The sequence below is a fragment of the Pantherophis guttatus genome, chromosome 6, assembly GCF_059756535.1.
Source record: "Pantherophis guttatus breed Tessera chromosome 6, ASM5975653v1, whole genome shotgun sequence".
NCBI classification, from domain to species: domain Eukaryota; kingdom Metazoa; phylum Chordata; class Lepidosauria; order Squamata; family Colubridae; genus Pantherophis; species Pantherophis guttatus.
The window spans coordinates 31,128,191-31,148,101 of NC_142068.1; the positions used below are offsets into that span (position 1 = coordinate 31,128,191).

Sequence of the window (19,911 nt, forward strand, 5' to 3'; positions counted from 1 at the left end):
CGTTAACGGTCACCCGTTCCGTTGGAGACGCAAGCGGGCTGCTTCTTATGCCGTTGTTTGGTCCGGGCGGCAAAGAGGAGAGCAGCAGGGACCGTGTCAGTCATTTGCGGTTCATTTAATCAAATTCTAAGGAGGGGGGGGGGGGAATATAACCTTGGAGCTAAAAGCAGCTCCTATTTTCAATTTGCTTAGAATTTCCCCTAGGACCCGCGCCCATACTCAAGATGGTCATTAACCAGTTCTCTTTTTCGCGGTCAAGTCTCATCCAACCTTCAACCCTTTATTGATTACTACAGTGTATATGACTTTCAGCAGAGAATTAATGCAGGACTGAATATAGTGGAGTTTATTTTTTTTCCATCCATCCGATGCACCACAGAAATATGGCAAGCAAAAATGTAAAAATCGGTAAAGGTGCTAACCAAGCTGTGCTGGCAAATCTGGAAAAGGACACAGATTTGGTAAACAGATCAGAAGAGATCTATCTACAGTCCAATACCAAAGAAAAGGAGACTTAACAGTGTACGAACTATCATTCAATATCCTTCATTTCTAGTAAAGATCATTCAATGCAGATTAAAACCTTGCATGACAAAATGAGATGCCAGATATTCAAGCTGGCTTTAGAAAAGTATGAGGAATGTGAGATCATTGCTAGTGCACACTAGATAATTGAGAAAACTAAACGAAACAAGTCAATTTATGCTTAATTGCTATTGAAGGGCCGTCAACTGTATTAGTCATGTCAAGTTTTAAAAACCAGTAATTCTAGAACATTTTTCAGAGAAACCTATTCAGGTCAGAAAACCACAATATGGACAGAATATGGCAAACGGACTGCCTCCAGATTGGCCAAGGCATGACTGTATTTTCTCCTTTTATTTATTCAGTTTATATGCTGAATAAACATTAAAAGGAAGTTGGACAGATGAGCATCATTGCAAAACTGGAGGAAGAAACATCTCTGACCTGCACTATGAGGATGACACTATTTTGATAGATGACAATGAAAGAATCTGCAAGCTCTAATAATGAAATTCAAAGAGTGTGAGTGAGAACTTCTCTTCTAAGCAAGGTGTCGCAAGAACAAGAGAGAATGGTTTGGGAAGAAGCAAAAGCCAACCAGCATCTTGAGGGTGAGTCAGGATTCCAAGTAACACCCCCAAAGAAAGAAGACTCCGAGGCTAGAAGTTCCTCAAAGTTCCATTTTATTAGAGATGTCATATTCCAAATCTGAAAGCTTCCGGGTCCACCCAAAAGAAAGAAAGTCCCTTCCCCTGCATCCACATGTCCATCACATGGTCCAATCAATCCACCATCCCAACTGGAGATGCCTCCCAGTCAAGCCACTCCAGGTGCAGGTTGAACGTCCTTGACTCCCAGAGAAAAGAATGTTGTTATGGCTAGATATCTCTACAACTCCATGCAATCCCCCCTCCCAATTTCCCACAGCACCAATTGTGGCAGCCCTGAAGATCCAAAGAAAAAGATGGCTTCCAGGGCTGACAGTGAGTGCTACACACCATGTTAAAATGCCATATTTTTGAGATGTAAAAAATCTCTAACCACTGATGACATAATAGTTAGAATGCAGTATTGCAGGCAAACTTTGCCCATAGCCAGGAGTTCAATCCTGACCAATTCAAGGTTGACTCAAACTTTTATCCTTCTGAGGTCAGTAAAATGAGGAGCCAGATTGTTGGGGGCAATATGCTGATTCTAAATTGCTATTTAGTGCTATTGCTAAAAATCAGATCAAGATAAATCATTTTATCTTGATCTGGATTTTTCCATCTTTAACATGTAAGCTGTAAATTCAATTGAAAAACAAACTGAAATATTTTAGGGGGAATAACAATAAAAATGTACAATAACATGGCTGCTTAAGTGTGCACACCCTTAAACTAATGCTTTGTTGTTTTTTCCTTCTTTTTCCCCCCTTCTCTCATTTACATCACTCCCAATTCAACAGGTAATTGGTCTTTTCCACAATGTCATTCAGGATGTCATCTGGACTTCAATTCCTTCACCCTAAAAGGCCTTTTTTTTCATTGGCATTTCCCTACTCTTCTGCTTCTTTACTTTGTAACCACTGTTTCTGCTCCTTCTGTACCAGGCTTTTGTGCAAGATTTTTGGCCATTCATAAAGAAATAGTTACTAGTAGAAAGCAGGAAAAGGGGCAATTGTGTTAGAAAAATTAAAAATAATAAAGCTGCAAATTCTCCAACTTTCCCCAACTTTTTTCCTTGTTTCTGCCCCTTGCTTCTCCTGTTGCAAATTCTTTTCCCATTTCCCTTGACCCACTTCACTTGCATATGTAAACTAGATCGTCCCCAGGATCATACATAACTCAAACATGGCTATGTTTCTGCTTCCAATATAACCTTTTAATCGTTTCATCTAGGAAGCCACAGATATTCCATCTCAGTCAAGTATGGAAGCTTCTCGATATTCCATCCTATTAACAATGGAATGCTTAGATAATTTTCTTTACAATAGAAAAATAATAATATAATAATAATAATAATTTTATTTCTATACCGCCCTTCTCCCGAAGGACTCAGGGCGGTGTACAGCCTATTTAAAAACACAGAAACAAAACAACAGTTTAAATTTAAAATCATTAAATAATTAGGCTCCAATTAAAATCCCAGAAATTTAAAATACCCCAATTTAAAATGTTATGTTAATAGCCCGGCCTGGCGGAACAACAGGGTCTTCAGAGCGCAGCGAAACACCCGGAGGTCGGAGATCTTACGTATTTCCGGGGGCAGTTCATTCCACAGGGCTGGGGCTCCCACAGAGAAGGCCCTCCCCCTGGGTGTCGCCAGCCGACATAACTTGGCCGATGGCACCCTGAGGAGACCCTCTCTGTGGGAGCGGACTGGTCGGTGGGAGGCTATTGGTGGCAGAAGTCGGTCTTGAAGGTACCCGGGTCCTATGCCATGGAGCGCTTTAAAGGTGGTAACCAACACCTTGAATCGCACCCGGAAGACCACTGGGAGCCAGTGCAGCTCGCGCAGGAGGGGTGTCACGTGGGCGCAACGAGTTGCACCCATAACCACCCGCGCGGCCGCATTCTGGACCAGTTGGAGCCTCCGAGTGCTCTTCAAGGGGAGCCCCATGTAGAGAGCATTACAATAGTCCAACCGGGAGGTGACAAGGGCATGAGTGACCGTGCGCAGGGCGTCCCGATCCAGAAAGGGCTGCAACTGGCGAATCAGGCGAACCTGATAAAAGGCCCCCCTGGCCACGGCCGTCATATGCTCTTCTAAAGACAGCCGTGCGTCCAGGGGGACACCCAGATTGCGAGCCCTCTCTGTGGGGCAAGGATTCACCCCCAATAGTCAGCGATGGCACCTGCTGACTATATCGGGGCGCCGGAAGCCACAGCTACTCGGTCTTGGAGGGGTTGAGTCTGAGCCTGTTCCTCCCCATCCAGGCCCGCACGGCCTCCAGGCAGCGGGACATCACATCAAGGGCATCGTTGGGGTGGTCTGGGGTGGAGATGTACAGCTGAGTATCGTCAGCGTACAGATGACACTTCACCCCAAAACCACGGATGATCTCACCCAGCGGCTTCACATAAATGTTGAACAGAGGAGGCGAGAGGACTGACCCTTGCGGCACTCCCCATGCGAGATGCCTCAAGGTCGACCTCTGTCCCCCTGCCAACACAAACTGCGAGCGGTCGGAGAGGAAGGAGGAGAACCACCGCAGAACGGTGCCCCCTATTCCTAACCCCCTCAACCGCTGCAGCATGATACCATGGTCGATGGTATCAAAAGCCGCTGAGAGGTCTAATAGGACTAGGACAGAGGAGCAACCCCTGTCCCGAGCCCTCCAGAGATCATCCACCAACGCGACCAATGCCGTTTCTGTGCTGTACCCCCGCCTGAAGCCCGACTGGTACGGGTCTAGATAGATAGCTTCATCCAGGTGCCGGGGAAGTTGTCGTGCCACCACGCTCTCAACAACCTTCGCCACAAAATGAAGGTTGGAGACTGGACGATAGTTGGCTAATTTAGCCGGGTCCAGGGAAGGCTTCTTGAGGAGGGGCCTCACTACCGCCTCTTTCAAGGTGGCAGGAAAGGTACCCTCACTCAAAGAAGCACTTATAATCCCCTGGAGCCAGCCTCGTGTAACCTCCCGGGAGGCCAGCACCAACCAGGAGGGACACGGGTCCAATAAACACGTGGCGGCACTAATCTTACCCAGAACCCTGTCCACATCCTCGGGAGTCACAGGATCAAACTCCTCCCAGATAACATTCTCAAGACCTGCCCTCGTCTCCTCCTGCGGACTCATCCAGTCGGAGTCCAAGCCATCCCGAATCCGAGCGACTTTATCATGCAGGAACTGTACAAAATCCTCAGCACGACCCTGCAAGGGATCTTCCCGCACTCTCCCCCGGAGAAGGGAGTGGGTCACCCTAAACAAGGCGGCTGGGCGGTTCTCTGCAGATGCGATAAGAGCGGAAAAGTGGTTAGACTTTGCCGCTTTTATCACCACTAGGTAGGTCTTGATATAAGACCTCACCTGTGTCCGGTCGGAATCGGATTGACTAGTCCTCCAAATGCTCTCTAGGCGTCTTTTCCGACGCTTCATCTCTCTCAGCTCCTCAGAAAACCAAGGAGCCAGTTGAGATCGGCATCGGGTCAGAGGCCGCAAAGGCACAACGCGGTCCAAAGCTCCGGCGGCCGCCCTTTCCCAGGCAGCCACCAGCTCTTCAGTCGAGTCGTGTGTTAGGGTCTCAGGGAACAGCCCAAGCTCCGTCAGGAACCTTTCGGGGTCCATCAGGCGCCTGGGACGGAACCATCTAGTTGGCTCCGTCTCCCTGCGGCGGGAGAAGGCGGTAGGAAAGTCTAGTTGGAGGAGCGAATGATCTGTCCATGACAAGGGTTTAATATCTAGGTCCCCTCTACCAAGATCATTCAACCACTGACCAGAGACAAAAATCAAGTCCAGAGTGTGTCCCCCTATGTGAGTTGGGCCTTGAACTAACTGGGTCAGGTCCATGGCCGTCATGGAAGCCATGAACTCCCGAGCCGCCTCTGACGCCTCACCCGCGGATGGAAGGTTGAAATCCCCCATGACAATAAGTCTGGGGGTATCAACCGCCACCCCGGCAATGACGTCAAGTAGCTCGGGCAGGGTCGCTGCCACGTGGCAGGGAGCCAGGTACGTAGTCAGCAAACCCATCTGCACCCCACGGCCCCACTTCACACAAAGGGACTCACATCCGGCTATCTGAGGAACAGTGGTCTCCCTCGGACAAAGACTTTCCCTAATAATCACCGCCACTCCCCCACCCCTCCCCTGGGCCCTTGGCTGATGAAATGCACGGAAACATGGCAGGCACATCTCAACGAGGGGGACCCCCCCCTCCTGGCCCAACCAGGTCTCCGTAATACCTGCCAGGTCCGCACCCCCCTCCAAAATAAGATCACAAATGAGGGGGGCTTTATTAACCACCGACCTGGCATTAAACAACATCAGCCGCGGACCCTAAACAAAGAAAAATACTTTTTCTTTGTTTAAACATTTATCTCATTTGCTCAAAAATGAGCAAATATTTTTTCACCTCATTTAGATTTTTTGCCCTTCAATTCCAAAACGTATAAACATCTTTCTATTGTTTAGGGTCCTCATTTCTTGCAAAGCAGGCACCCAGTGATTATTGAATAAAGTTTAGCCATTTCTCACCCGCTCTGTGCTCCTTTCTTTGGTGAAAATTCCAAAACTACATTTAAGATTAAATTCTTTTGGAAAAATATAATTCTGGGAGTTGAAGTCCACATATCTTCAAGTTCCCAAAGCTGAGAAATACTGAATGGACCTAGAGAAGGGCCCCATTAGGTACACATAGGAGAGGGTGTTCTTCCAGATCGCCAGGTCCTAGATCACTGAGAGCTTTCTAAAACCAGCACTTTAAATTAGGTCCAGATATAAACCAGCAGCATATGGTTTGTATTGGCCAGTCCAGTCTGATATAAGTGTGTTCCTCCGGGTTTAGAACAAGTTACAGATACTGGTGATGATTTTTCCTTCTGTGAATTAGGCTGGCTAACTAGCTTTCCTCAGAGTTGAAAAGTTTTGAATTTTGATCTTATGGCAGGGGTATATGTGAGCTTATATAGCTTTAGATTTTGTAATAGCTATTGGCCAGTAATAGGTATATAAATCCTTCAAACATATTCCTCTAGTATGAAGGATACCTATGCTTGAAGAATCCCAATAAAGATAAAACTGGATGTAGTGCCTCCTACTGCTTAATACAAGTAGTCCTCAACTTATGACCAGGTGATTACAACTGTTTGAAATTATAAGAGAACAATGCTTTACAGTTCATAAAGCACTTCTAGCCATTGTAAGATGTTTGGCCACCGTACTAATGGTCATGTATTTTGGGTTCTTGGCAATTGGCTAGCGTTTATGACTTGTTCAAAAATAGACTTGATATTTCTTTTATTTGATTTTTAATTTAGTATTCTATTAAAAATGTGTTTGTATTCACTCACACACACACAAACACACACACTGTGAGTAATACAATATACATACCATTTATTTCTTGCTATCATTAAACATGTTTTAATTAGTTTTATTCTAAACTGCAAACCCTAACAGTTTTATTTTTATAGTATTTTTTGTTTTTTTTATAAAATGTACAAGTTGTAATACAGAAGAAACTTTTCTACAGAAAAATCTCCGAAATGGAATCTGTAAGTTCAACAGCACAAGTAAATTTGAACTATCAGTATAATGAATTAAAAACATTTTAATTCCCAATATTTAATTAGTTGATTAGCAGTACAATCCTGCATCTAATGTATAATGGTTATCCTAATAGTAATAGAGGCATGTAAGCACAGCTATGAGAATACACCAAAATTCCTTTTCTATATCAAAATATCTTCACTTTGTCACATCCCTGATTGCTTCATAAAGATAACTAACATACTGCTGTCCTCTCTATAGATTCCTTTTTCTGAGAAATTGAAATATAAAACAGTGTACAATTTAATTAACAAAAGTTACTACTCTGAAGCCATTATAAATGTCTTATTTCATGATCATGCTAATGGAATTTGAGATTGAAACAGAGTATTTTTTCCCTCTTCAGAGCAAATTTTACTGATTCTACCCACACTAGCCTTATCAGTGCTTAAGGTTTATTTACAGTTTGTACCATCTCTCTGTGAAGTTATTTTCCAACAAGCAGTCTAAAGAACAGATACTCACATAACAATTAACGATAATTTACACCTGCAAACTAATAAAATAAAGTTGCTTTAGTAAGGGAACATTTTCTTTTCAATACCTAATTCATAGTTGAAATACAAGATTTGTTACAGCTTTAAACATTGTCTGTGGAATCCTTGGTGCCATTCGATTGTTTGTTTGTCTTTATCTGACTAGGTAACATCAGCAATGGTAGTGAGTGTGAACTTTGTTCTGTTTATATATAGTAGCTTTGCCATTGGTTTGTTGGTGTTAATCCCTGCTTATCTGGATATCAGCTACTAGAAGGATATTTTCTGATCTTTTTGTTTCCTTAGCTTTTTTATTATCTTTTTTGAATGGTGTAAAAATGTGATTTATTTGTGATAGCTGATTTGTCTGACTTCCAAGCTGACAGCAATTTTCTAGTGTTTTTGAATTTAGGTTTGTCTAGGATACCCCACTTCCAAGTTGCAACTATAGCTGAGTCTGTCCATGTATTGTGAGATTAAGAAGTTTCATTGTGTCTTTTGATTGCTAGGTTGGTAAAATCTGCTCTGTTTGTCATAAGATCATAAAATCTGCTCTGTTTGTCTCTCCTATGTAATGGTTGTTATGGTCCTTACAGTATATGTTGTAGACTCCCATTTTTTTGTTCTTGGGCTACTGGATCTTTTTATTTACTTAAGATGTTTTGGAGGTCTTTAGTTGGTTAACATGCTGTGATGATGCTATGTGGTTGTTATAGAGCAACGTTTCTCAACCTTGGCAGCTTGACTATGTGTGGTCTCCAATTGCCTTAATTCCCTAGCCAGCATGGCTAGCTGGAGAAATCTGGGAATTGAAGTCCACACATCTTCAAGTTACCAAAGCTGAGAAACACTGTTATAGAGTAATAGGTTTTTCTGAGATGTTTTTGATGTGTGGTAGTTATTTTCATAGCTTGCATGTTCCTTTTTCTGATGTTTTGGTTGCTGCAGTGCTTGTACTCTTCTGAACAATGTTCTTATACAGCAACTAGCGTGGGAGGTTAGGTTATTATTTTAGTAATGGAACACTTGCTTAGTACGGACTGGTTTTTGATAGACTTGTATTTCTAATTTGTTATTATTTCCTCTGCTGATAAGGATATCCAGGAACTACAAAGGATAAAACCACACTTCCACCGACACTGGCAGGATATATATGACACTGTATATAAACAGTGAGCAAAGTCCACACTTAATAGTGCTAATGATGTTACCTATTTAGGTAATGAAACATCTACAAAGAACCAAAGACAAGAGGACCAAGGACTCCACAATTCAACCCTGAGCTACATATATTCTCTTTTATTGAAAACATTGTCTCCTTATTTTATAACCATAGCAAGAGACATTTGCTAGCAACAATTGAAATTTATTTCATCAATCAAAAGTTTTGACTTCACAGTATTTCCTAAAATAGCACTTTACAATTTTGGGAATCTTTGCACTGAGAAAAATCATATACAAGTTAAAAAAAGCTGCTGAACTTAGTAACGTTAATTACAATTATTGCATTATGTTAACCAAGTTAGTTCGCATACCGATGTAATACACATTTCAAGTGATAACTAAAAAAGAAATCATTTTAAATAATCTATCTTTACTTTTCCACATTTATATATATAAACTATCTGCTTTATATGAGTCTGTAAACAATGAGGCATTCAATGCGTTTATCATGGCAAAAAAAGAAAAGAAACTCTTCTTTATTTTATTTTGTTTAATCCTCTTCCCATTAAACATGCAAACACTGTCATGACCATTTTTGGCTTCACTTCTACCAGGTCATCTGGTAAGGCATATATACAAGCACCAATCTTCCGAGCAATAGAAATAGCATATCTTGGAAAGAAAAAGGGGAAAAAATATTCGTTTAGCATTATTTGCATTGGAAGTATACCCAATGATGATTCCTTAGTCACTTTTGTCTTGGCTAATGGGACAATAATTTTTCTTCACTCTTTTCTCCAGTCATAATCTCTTGCAATCTATATGCTATATCCCATTCCAGATATTTCCCCAGGACTAACTCTCAGGACTAACTTTTCAAAAGAGCTATGAACAATATAGTTGTATTTTTTAAAAAAATATGATTTATAACAAAAGTTGACTGCAGTGCATTCTTTCCACCAAACTACAAATAATTTACAGTCATAAATATGCATTAATATTTTAAACTATTTTTGTCTATTTTCTTTTCAACAGTTATGCAGTATCTAAAACATTGTGTAAAATATTATTAAATATAAATTTCCCAAAATGTTGCAGTTTAAAATGCAATAGAGAAATAAAAAACAGGATATGCTGTAAAAATATGTATTCCTGTAGAAGTTTACTAGAAAGTCTAGAAAGGGTATCAATATTTTGCATTGAATTTCAGCTGGTCCTTTTTGTCTGACTTGGTTGTAACAGAGATTTTAACTGTTTTAATAAGATTTAAAATGTTTTTTTATTATTATTTAATTGTCTTGAGTGCTATTGGCAAAATATGGGATATAAACCATATAGTTAAATAATGTACACGCTTCAAAATGATTTTTAAAAAGTGTTTCAGTCCTCTTGTGAAGACTGTTAAAGTATGCATATTTATTTTTCAGGTTTCCACATAAATCTGCAAAAATATGTTATTGCTTTAGTGGACTGAGATTAGTGTAGAACATCTTTAATGGGACTCATTACAGATAGATTAGAACATCTTTAATGTGACTCATTACAATTCCAATCCTAACATGGATGTGATTAATTCTGAAAACCATGGATATGATTAATTATAATCTACCCATTAAATATTATTTGATTTATGTCAAAGTCTAAAGTCATGCTGCATGTACTGGTATTCCATTGAGTGGGACTCTATTCTTTGCAGAAATAAAGAATGTTGCATCGTGTCTAATGCAAATCTTTTTCCAGCCAGGACTATTCATTGATGAAGTAGGATGTTATATGTTTCCCAGCTTTAATACTCTTTGTTAGATGCATGAAATATTCCCAGCTTTGGATTTAATTTGTTTGTGGACTTTAACCAGTTCTCTGTTGTACTTTAGTTTGACATGGCTATTTTTTGACTGGGACATATTGTATTGTTGTCATGTTTTTAACTTTTATTATTAATATATTTTGTTAATATGTTTTAACATATATTAATATATTGTAAGCAGCCTAGATCCTTTTAGAGTGGGCAAGCATAATAAATTTAATTACTATCACTACTATAACTTCAATAATCGTAACAGTTGAAAGATTTAGAATGATTTGTATATTTCTCCCATTTGAAACTTAACAGAGAGAGCTTTAGCCAATATTAATATAACTAACTAACTAACATTATACTTTAAAATGCTACAAACTATGGCACTTTAAAGGGTTGTTCGTTGTTTTCATTTCACAGGATAGTCTTCTGAAATATGCTGCAAGGACTTACTTAGCATTATTTAGCTTGTCTGCTGGTGTTAGATCTTCTCTCTTGACCATTTCTGAGCGGACTGCTTTTGGTGCAATAGCATCTATTAAATCTAATATTGGCAAACTAGTGCTTATAGATTGGTCCTGAAACAAAATACATTAAAGTATTGTTAGTTATAAATAATGATTTTCAGTCATCATAGCTTGTCATCTTTAATTTGGTTTGTCATATCCTTTTCCCTTTTATCCAGTTACTGTCCATGATACATCAAACAAAAGGTCCTCATCATGTTTCATTGGACCTCAAAGATTTTGTTTCCTGAACACTTTTGAGTGTATCTTATAGATTTTTGGCTCCTAATCACAAAAATAACTTGTAATTAACCTACCATGTACCACTTTATAGAAACCTTTTTTTACACAATGGCAATGTACACCCTTCAGTTTCTGTTGGCTATGCTGCATACATGAAACATATAAAAACATGAAAGTGTTGTTGAAGCCAGTGTTCCACAAATATCTCTGGAGACCTAAAAGTAGTGGTTTTGCTGCTCGGATTGCAATTTGGTTAAACCAAGTATATCAATGGTATAGGATCTCCTGTTGGAACCGGAGACCTCTAAGATCCCTTCCAACCTTAGAATAACATATGTTCTATGTTCTATGTACTGTTGTTACATACGCAAATAGGACAACTGTGCAAGATATTAGTATTGCGTTAAAAAGAAGTGGCTACTCCATTACTATTTCCTTCTACATGCTTATAAATCTATATAGTACTCTGCTTCTTTCTCAAATCTCTTTATGATTTTGAGATGGTCCCTGGGTAATACATCTTGTTCCTGGGATTCAAAGATGTACTTCTGTCTTAAAATAGCAGGTGGTACTGCTACACTCAGCATCCTTTTAACAGCTCAAGCGGATGAGCATTCTTATCCATGACATCAAGTTATCAGCAGGAGGTGCCCTAGAATGATGTAATTAGCTCTGTGCTTTAAGAGTTTCACCATGCTTTTCTTACCTAGGAGATTAAAGCTATGGTTTCAAGATTGGCTCATCCTTTTTAAGTTCCACCATGAACACAGTATTATCTGAAAGCAGCATTTTACTATTCCCTTTGAGCTACTAAATTGATGTTTCTTAATACACTGATTGGATATATAATTTTAGTTCTAATTATAGATCATGTTGGCCTGTTGTAACTCTGCTGTCCCTATTTTTCTTAAGTATATCTCTGGTATTCCATTGTTAAGATAAAAACTGGCAGTTTCAGAAACTGGATTTCTGAAAAACATTTTAGCTAACTGGTCATAAAACTATTTTTACAGTATTTCTGGTGTTGCCGTGATCAGTATGCACTTTAGAATACTGTACTTGTTTAAGGCTGATTGAAGGTGTGGCAAAATTTAATATGTGGATGGAAGTGAAAATTGAACTTCAGAAAACAATATTGTTGAAAGTATAGAAAACACAAGGATATGTAAAATTTAGTTGGTAAATAAAGATTTGGGGATATTTTTACAAAGTTGTTGATATAGATCGGTTGTTCTCAAAAAATTATGATGATCAAAATGCTTTTCTCTAAAGAATACTTTCAATAGTTTTATGATGCATAAATTTCCTCTGTACTGTATTTGAGTATGATATTGCAACATAGGTACAAATTTTCACTCTTTGCTAGAAAGTTCTTCCTGTTTTTAATCATCATGTATAATCCTCATTCTTTCTACAAATAATTTTTCATCTAGTTCTACAGAAAAATAGATATAATTATGTTTTATGACAAAGATAGTAATATATATGCCCATATCTAATCTGTTTTTATATTTTTAAAATCTAATATTTGAAGCATTTTTATAAAGTGTTGAATTTCTGTTATAAATTCATTCCCACCCAGATTTTCTCTATGTAATTAATATAATATTCCATTTATTTGATAGTCTTTTTATTACCTTGAAGCTAGATATTGAAGTCGTCTTATTTGCATTTGCAAGAGTTTGATTCACCCATTTAATGATAGTTTCATCATTTACTTTCTCCCCTTCTCCAAGGTCTGATAGTACATTCAAAGTATATCTGCAATAGACAATATATGTAACTGGTAAGGAACGCTGAAGTTATCCTGAATTTACCAGTATTGTTTTAGATATTCAACAAAATCTACATGAGGTGTGAATAGAATAGAACGAATTTATTGTCACTTTGAATGTATATTAATTGGCATACATTAAAATGAAATCTTGTTGCATACAGCTGTCAAAGGGTCACTACCTCCAATATACACTACATAACCATGACAGAATGAATGAGTGAATGAATGAATGAATGAATACAGAATTATGCATGTACCCACATATATGACACAGAAAAATAACAGAGTCTAGTCTGGATGTATACATGTACATGGCGAGAAAAAACAATGGGGAAACAAAGAAAAAACCTAATTGATAGCGGAGCTGAAGCCAGACAGATGAGTGCTAGTTAGACTGATGACAACATGACCATCAGAATTGTGCCGTCAAAAGACCTTGCTAGCAAAGTTAAAAGTACTTAGTTGTAGCCATTGACCACCTGCTAGTTAAGATCTTTGAAGGCTGAATGAACTAACAGGAAGGATAGGCCACGACCAGACTTTGGTTTGTTACCTGGAAAGAAGAACGTTCAAGGAAGAGCTGGAATGGGTTTGACACAGACAGCCAGAGTCAGAATTATAGTGAGAAGTGTGAGAAAGACTGAAATAAAATATTGTGTTGGGAACTGAGTGGAAGGATTGCAGGAGCAATGGTGTTGAGAGCTGAAAAGGTAAAAAATGATTGAATGCATACTTAGTAGCAGGCAGGGATCAAAATTATGAGGAACCTTGGAGTGACAAATTGGGTAAATGTCATTTAACTAGCATGTTAAATGACGAAAGGTATTCCTCGATTTATGACCATTTGTTTAACATCCACTCAGTTACAACAGTGCTTTAAAAAGTGACTTACAACTGGTCCTTGCACTTATAACTCTTGCAGCATCCCCATGGACTTGTGGGAGATGCTAGCGTGCAGATGCAAATTCAAAGTTGCTTGGAATGATGGAGGATTCCCATACTGATGGGCAGAAGGAAATATGGAGAAAGATGGAAATCAAAGTCTTGTAGCGTAAGTGGGACTGGAAATTCATTGTTGCCCTATGATGCACCATTTTGCCCAATTGAAGGTTACAAACAATGGAACCAACATGAAAGTTTTAGCAGTATATAGATATATGTATGGCATTCTAGGATGCAACAGTTTTACAGATTTATAAGTCCTTTATAACATAGCAGACATGCATAGCAATGCACCGCAGATTTACTGTACATTTTGAAAAAGGCATATCATAAAGGATAAAAAAGTGAAAAAAAAGTCTAGAGTTATCTGGATTTTAAACTGCTGATTGAATAAGTTAAGAACTCCTATGAAAAAAGTTTGAACCATTTTTGTCTAATGGTTAAGGGCTTAGGATAGAAATCAGGAGATTACGAGTTCTAGTCCTACTTTAGGCATGAAAGCCTTCTGGGGGACTTTGGGCCAATCATGCTTTCTCAGCCCAATCTACCTCATAGATTTTTTTTTTTGATTTTTTTTTTGGTGGAGAAAAATAAGAGGAGGAAGGAGTATAGCTATGTTCACCACTTTGAGTTTATAAATATAATTTATAAATATAATAAAGGCCAGATATAAATACAACCTACTTAATTTTTAAAGCCATTGGATTTAGTGAGATGTAAGAAAGCCTCACCTTCTCATTAATTGCCAGACTAGTGCCAAGGTCAAAGTTGGGTTGCCTTCGTTGAGATCTTTTCCACCAATTCCAACCAATGAAAATCTGGCATTTGTCTTTCCCAGTTCTACTGCATAGTTACAATTTTCAATCTAAAATAATTTGATTATAGATACAAATCACAGTTATTATCCAGTGTTTTAAAAAGTAGATAAACCTGCTTTTTTAAAAACCTGAAACTTTTGGAAGGAAAAAAATACCATATAGAATGCACACTTTTACTTTCTTTAATGTATCCAGTTAGAAAAAGTTTTGAGCAAGGTATATTTGGATTTGTCAAATATATTATATGAAGGCCCATAGGGAGACATTAGTATTTAGTTTCTAATTAATTCTTTAGATTAAATTGCTATATTTTGTTATACAATTCTGAGCTCACATTTGCTATGTCTCAAAAATCCAAATGATTTAAATTTACATTAAAATAGAGGCATGTTTCTGCTGCAAAATGCATAAAGATTATTTCCTTCCCAGAAGTATTCTATTAAAAATAATAAATTTGACATGTGATGTTATTAAGTAAGATGTTCAAAACTGGCTATAAATATGCATGATTGGCAACCGCTCTTTAACTTTCCAATAAGATTTTTAAATGATTATAAAATAATGGAAAAGTTGCCAAAGCTCTGGTTTGCCTGTAGATTTTTTAACAATATATATTTGCACTATGATATGCTAATGCAGTAAAGAAAATCATAGCACTGTATATGAACAATATATAAAATACTTTGTTATTGATGAAAGTGATTTAAGTTTCTGCTCTTTTTACATCTTATTTATGGCTATGTAGATTATATCCTGAGATCTCTCATCAGCCAGCCACCTGATGGTGTATCACTAAATATGTCTCTGAGTGAGGGTGCCTTTCCTGCCGCCTTGAAAGAGGCGGTAGTGAGGCCCCTCCTCAAGAAGCCTTCCCTGGACCCGGCTGAATTAGCCAACTATCGTCCAGTCTCCAACCTTTGTTTTGTGGCGAAGGTTGTTGAGAGCGTGGTGGCACGACAACTTCCCCGGCACCTGGATGAAGCTATCTATCTAGACCCGTACCAGTCGGGCTTCAGGCAGGGGTACAGCACAGAAACGGCATTGGTCGCGTTGGTGGATGATCTCTGGAGGGCTCGGGACAGGGGTTGCTCCTCTGTCCTAGTCCTATTAGATCTCTCAGCGGCTTTTGATACCATCGACCATGGTATTATGCTGCAGCGGTTGAGGAGGTTAGGAATAGGGGGCACCGTTTTGCGGTGGTTCTCCTCCTTCCTCTCCGACCGCTCGCAGTTCGTGTTGGCAGGGGGACAGAGGTCGACCTCGAGGCGTCTCGCATGGGGAGTGCTGCAAGGGTCGGTCCTCTCGCCCCTCCTGTTCAACATTTATGTGAAGCCGCTGGGTGAGATCATCCGTGGTTTTGGGGTGAAGTGCCATCTGTACGCTGATGATACTCAGCTGTACATCTCCACCCCAGACCACCCCAATGATGCCTTTGATGTGATGTCTCGCTGCCTGGAGGCCGTGCGGGTCTGGATGGGGAGGAACAGGCTCAGACTCAACCCCTCCAAGACCGAGTGGCTGTGGCTTCCGGCGCCCCGATATAGTCAGCAGGTGCCATCGCTGACTATTGGGGGTGAATCTTTGCCCCCCATGGAGAGGGCTCGCAATCTGGGTGTCCTCCTGGACGCGCGGCTGTCTTTAGAAGAGCATATGACGGCCGTGGCCAGGGGGGCCTTTTATCAGGTTCACCTGATTCGCCAGTTGCAGCCCTTTCTGGATCGGGACGCCCTGCGCACGGTCACTCATGCCCTTGTTACTTCCCGGTTGGACTATTGTAATGCTCTCTACATGGGGCTCCCCTTGAAGAGCACTCAGAGGCTCCAACTGGTCCAGAATGCGGCCACGCAGGTGGTTATGGGCGCAACTCGTTGTGCCCATGTGACACCCCTCCTGCGCGAGCTGCACTGGCTCCCAGTGGTCTTCCGGGTGTGATTCAAGGTGTTGGTTACCACCTTTAAAACGCTCCATGGCATAGGACCCGGGTACCTCCGAGACCGTCTTCTGCCACCAATAGCCTCCCACCGACCAGTCCGTTCCCACAGAGAGGGTCTCCTCAGGGTGCCATCAGCCAAGTTATGTCGGCTGGCGACGCCAGGGGGAGGGCCTTCTCTGTGGGAGCCCCAGCCCTGTGGAACGAACTGCCCCCGGAAATTCGTAAGATCTCCGACCTCCGGGTGTTTTGCTGCGCATTGAAGACCCTGTTGTTCCGCCAGGCCGGACTATCAACACAATAGTTTTAAATTGGGGTATTTAAATTTATTGGGGTTTTAAATCTGAGCCACTTTATTTAATTATTTTAAATTTTATATTGTTGTTTTGTCTGTGTTTTTAAATAGGCTGTACACCGCCCTGAGTCCTTCGGGAGAAGGGCGGTATAGAAATAAAATTATTATTATTATTATTATTATTATTATTATTATTATTATTATTATTATTATTATTATTATTATTATTATTATTATTATTATTACTGTACACTGCTTTTGCTGATATTCATGTTATTAGCGGTGGTGGTAGTCTATTGTTTGTACAGTATGTCAATGCTTCAACATTAGCCAAATAGTAACATGGAAGTTACTTCAGTGCTTAGTTCAAAATTCTGTTACAAATTTCTACTTGGCTTTGTGAATCACAAATAGAACCATAAAAATTCTCAGTTGAGATATTTACATATATGCTACTATCTGTACCCTGTTTGCTTGTAACTGATATAGATGAATAGAAATTAGTGGTGATAATGAAGGCACCAGAGTTCCTAACACAGAAATATTTACAAACCTTTTTCATGTTACCCCCAAGTGCAGGATATGGTGGTTTGTTGACATGACTCCATTCTACAGGTACACGGATCATTTCATAGAGTTGAAAGATTACTAAACCATCACCAAGGTCACTGGCAAGGTGAGGGAGAAAAAAAGTTTCTTCTAATTAAAAGCAAAATAATTATCTTTTAATTAATAAGAAAACAGATATTTTCACTGCTTCTACATTTTCTAAATTTCTCATTTAAATTATTTATTAAAATCATTCACAACTCAGAAGACTATTTTAAAGTATTATGATTGATTGAGGTCAGCCAGATGGTTATACTGGATTTGGCATTTTTATCCACCTATCAAGTCCTTCCAAGGCACATGAGATAGATAGATGTGGATGTTTGATGATATTAGCGGTATTGCATAATGTAAGCTGTTCAATGATGATGGTGTTCAAGTGGCGCTCCAATTGTTTTGAGTTACATTTAAGGTGCATATTACTATGCACCTTTGCTTTCTTTTGCCACAGTTGTTCTATTTCTATTTGCAGGTTTTTATATTTTGTTATTTTATCCAGTTCTTTTTCTTCTGTTCTGTTGTCTCCATATATTGCCATGTCCACTATTGATCTTTCTTATCAACAACTAAGTCTGGGATGTTATGTGGCAGGTGTCTGTCGGTTTTAATTCTAAAGTCTCAGAGCACTTTAAATTCTTCAATTTCTATTTCTCTATTTTATAGTTCTACCAGTTCTTGCTTGCAGGCAAATGCTATTACTTGCAGATCTTCCTATTATTATTATTATGTACACAACGTGAACTCAGAGCTACCAGTTCTTTAGCTGGTGTTGGCCTTCATACGAAATGAGTTCTTCCCAAGAACCTAAGATGTGATAATATATTGAGCATAGTACAGGTACAGATCCAAGCAGTGTATACATAGTTAAGAGATGGAAATTTTGTCAATGCACAGATTTTCTAAATGCCATCCAAGATTTTTTGGTACGGCATGCAATGTGCCGATAACCAATTAGGCCACCATGGATGATTTATGCCATAATCTTTCAACTTTGATTTTCAGATCTTGATACTTTGTAAAATCTGGTATGTTAATTCATCAGTTTGTATTCAACAATTCCACAATATACTGTAACGATAACACATATTGTAATATATTGTTATTTATCACATTTATACAGCACCCCATCTCACACAGAGAGACTTTGGGTGACGTACTATGAAACAAATAAACCTTATTTTAAAACCACTTAACCACTTAAATAATTAAGCATAAAGAAGAACAAGATTTCAAGAAGGTTAAATTCAGAATGTTATACATGTGTGGGCTCCCTGCTACCAGGAGATTGCTTGTCAGCCTCCCAGTACTTCTAGTACATCTGAGATTGACTGTACTCCCAGTACTGTCTGAGAGAGTGGCCCAGACAGGAACCACAATATGAGTTAATTCTACTTTATTGTAGGGCTATATTAACAGATTCTCACTAGACTAAAATATAAATCTTTCCATGGGATCTTTTCACTTAATAAGTTGGGTGGATCCTTACTAAATTTCGCTTCCACCCCCTTTTATTTGATTGTTCCCTAGGCTGCATCTGTTCTCCTTATTTCCAATGTCATTGCCTCATACAATTATGTGCCCAGCCCTGATGAAAAAATACATTTGGCACCTTCCTAGATCCTATTGGATGGAAACTCTTAGCCGATGGCATGCACAACATGTATCTCCTGTCAGATCTTAAGTGTGATGACTCCCCTGGACACTTCCCCAAATACCTCTCCAGATGTCAGTTTGGAGGAGGATGAACCAGTTACAGGCACATTTGGAGGGGAGTTGGTCAAGCAGCCATTGGGAGTTGGCTGAACCACAGCTGCAGCAGAACAGCCCTGAGGCTTCAGATGGGGAAACACACAGCTGCAGCCAGTTTGATGAGGAAGAAAGAACTGCCTTCTGCACCTGATCCGAGAACACATAGGGCAGAGAAAAGGCAGGAGCAATAAAGGTCAGCCCAATTACTTGGGCAGCCTTGCCCTTCTTGATGGGCTGCACCAGAAGCTGGAAATTTAGCACAGCAGACAAATGGAGGTGATGCTGGGAACAATGTGTTCATTTCCAATGTGCATCCTGGCCGTATATCTTGCCTTGCTTTGGACTGACACCTGCTTTGACTTGGATTGTGCCTTGTGAACCCTCTTGTATTGTGAGTTAATTTTGCTTGGTGGGTTTATCTTGTTTCAGAAACTTTCAAGTGCCTTGTGGACTCGTTGGCCATTGCTCTGTGAACTAGAAACGGTCTGCTTTTGGCTGATTTAATTGGGACAGTTCTGGGTTTTTTGTGAAGGGAATTGTTGGGGAATATTAATAAAATCACTAAACCACTGTTATGTGTGAGTGAGCGGGACAGCACATAATGGGATAAACAAATGTAATTGGGGAGAGGCAGTACCTCAAATAATCCTTCCCAATGCCACATAGGGCTTTAAAGATCAAAAACAGGATCTTGAATTGCATCTGAAAGTAAACTACCGTATTTTCCGGTGTATAAGATGACTTTTTAACACATGAAAATCTTCTCAAAAGTCGGGTGTCGTCTTATACGCCGGGTGTCGTTCTCCTGTAACCAGGCAGACCA

General features: G+C 39.6%; 2 protein-coding genes across 4 annotated transcripts in view; one reads left to right on the plus strand and one right to left on the minus strand.

Moving 5' to 3' along the window:
• The first annotated feature begins 3 nt into the window (after nucleotides 1-3).
• ATR (ATR checkpoint kinase) overlaps nucleotides 4-19,911 on the plus strand; it is a 119,915-nt gene continuing 100,007 nt past the window's right edge. For both annotated transcript variants that reach the window (XM_060682929.2, XM_087872649.1), the window contains exon 1: nucleotides 4-1,136. The gene's annotated coding sequence lies outside the window, so the exon portion shown is untranslated. The remainder of the gene's footprint in view (nucleotides 1,137-19,911) is intronic.
• The window catches only part of PLS1 (plastin 1), a 57,993-nt gene continuing 44,633 nt past the window's right edge, over nucleotides 6,552-19,911 (minus strand). For both annotated transcript variants that reach the window (XM_034439309.3, XM_034439308.3), the window contains exons 12-16: nucleotides 17,284-17,398; nucleotides 14,419-14,552; nucleotides 12,606-12,729; nucleotides 10,673-10,797; nucleotides 6,552-9,093 (exon numbers count right to left, since the gene is read on the minus strand). In XM_034439309.3, coding sequence (XP_034295200.1) covers nucleotides 8,958-9,093; nucleotides 10,673-10,797; nucleotides 12,606-12,729; nucleotides 14,419-14,552; nucleotides 17,284-17,398 — 634 coding nt within the window. In that variant the 3' untranslated portion in view covers nucleotides 6,552-8,957. The remainder of the gene's footprint in view (nucleotides 9,094-10,672; nucleotides 10,798-12,605; nucleotides 12,730-14,418; nucleotides 14,553-17,283; nucleotides 17,399-19,911) is intronic.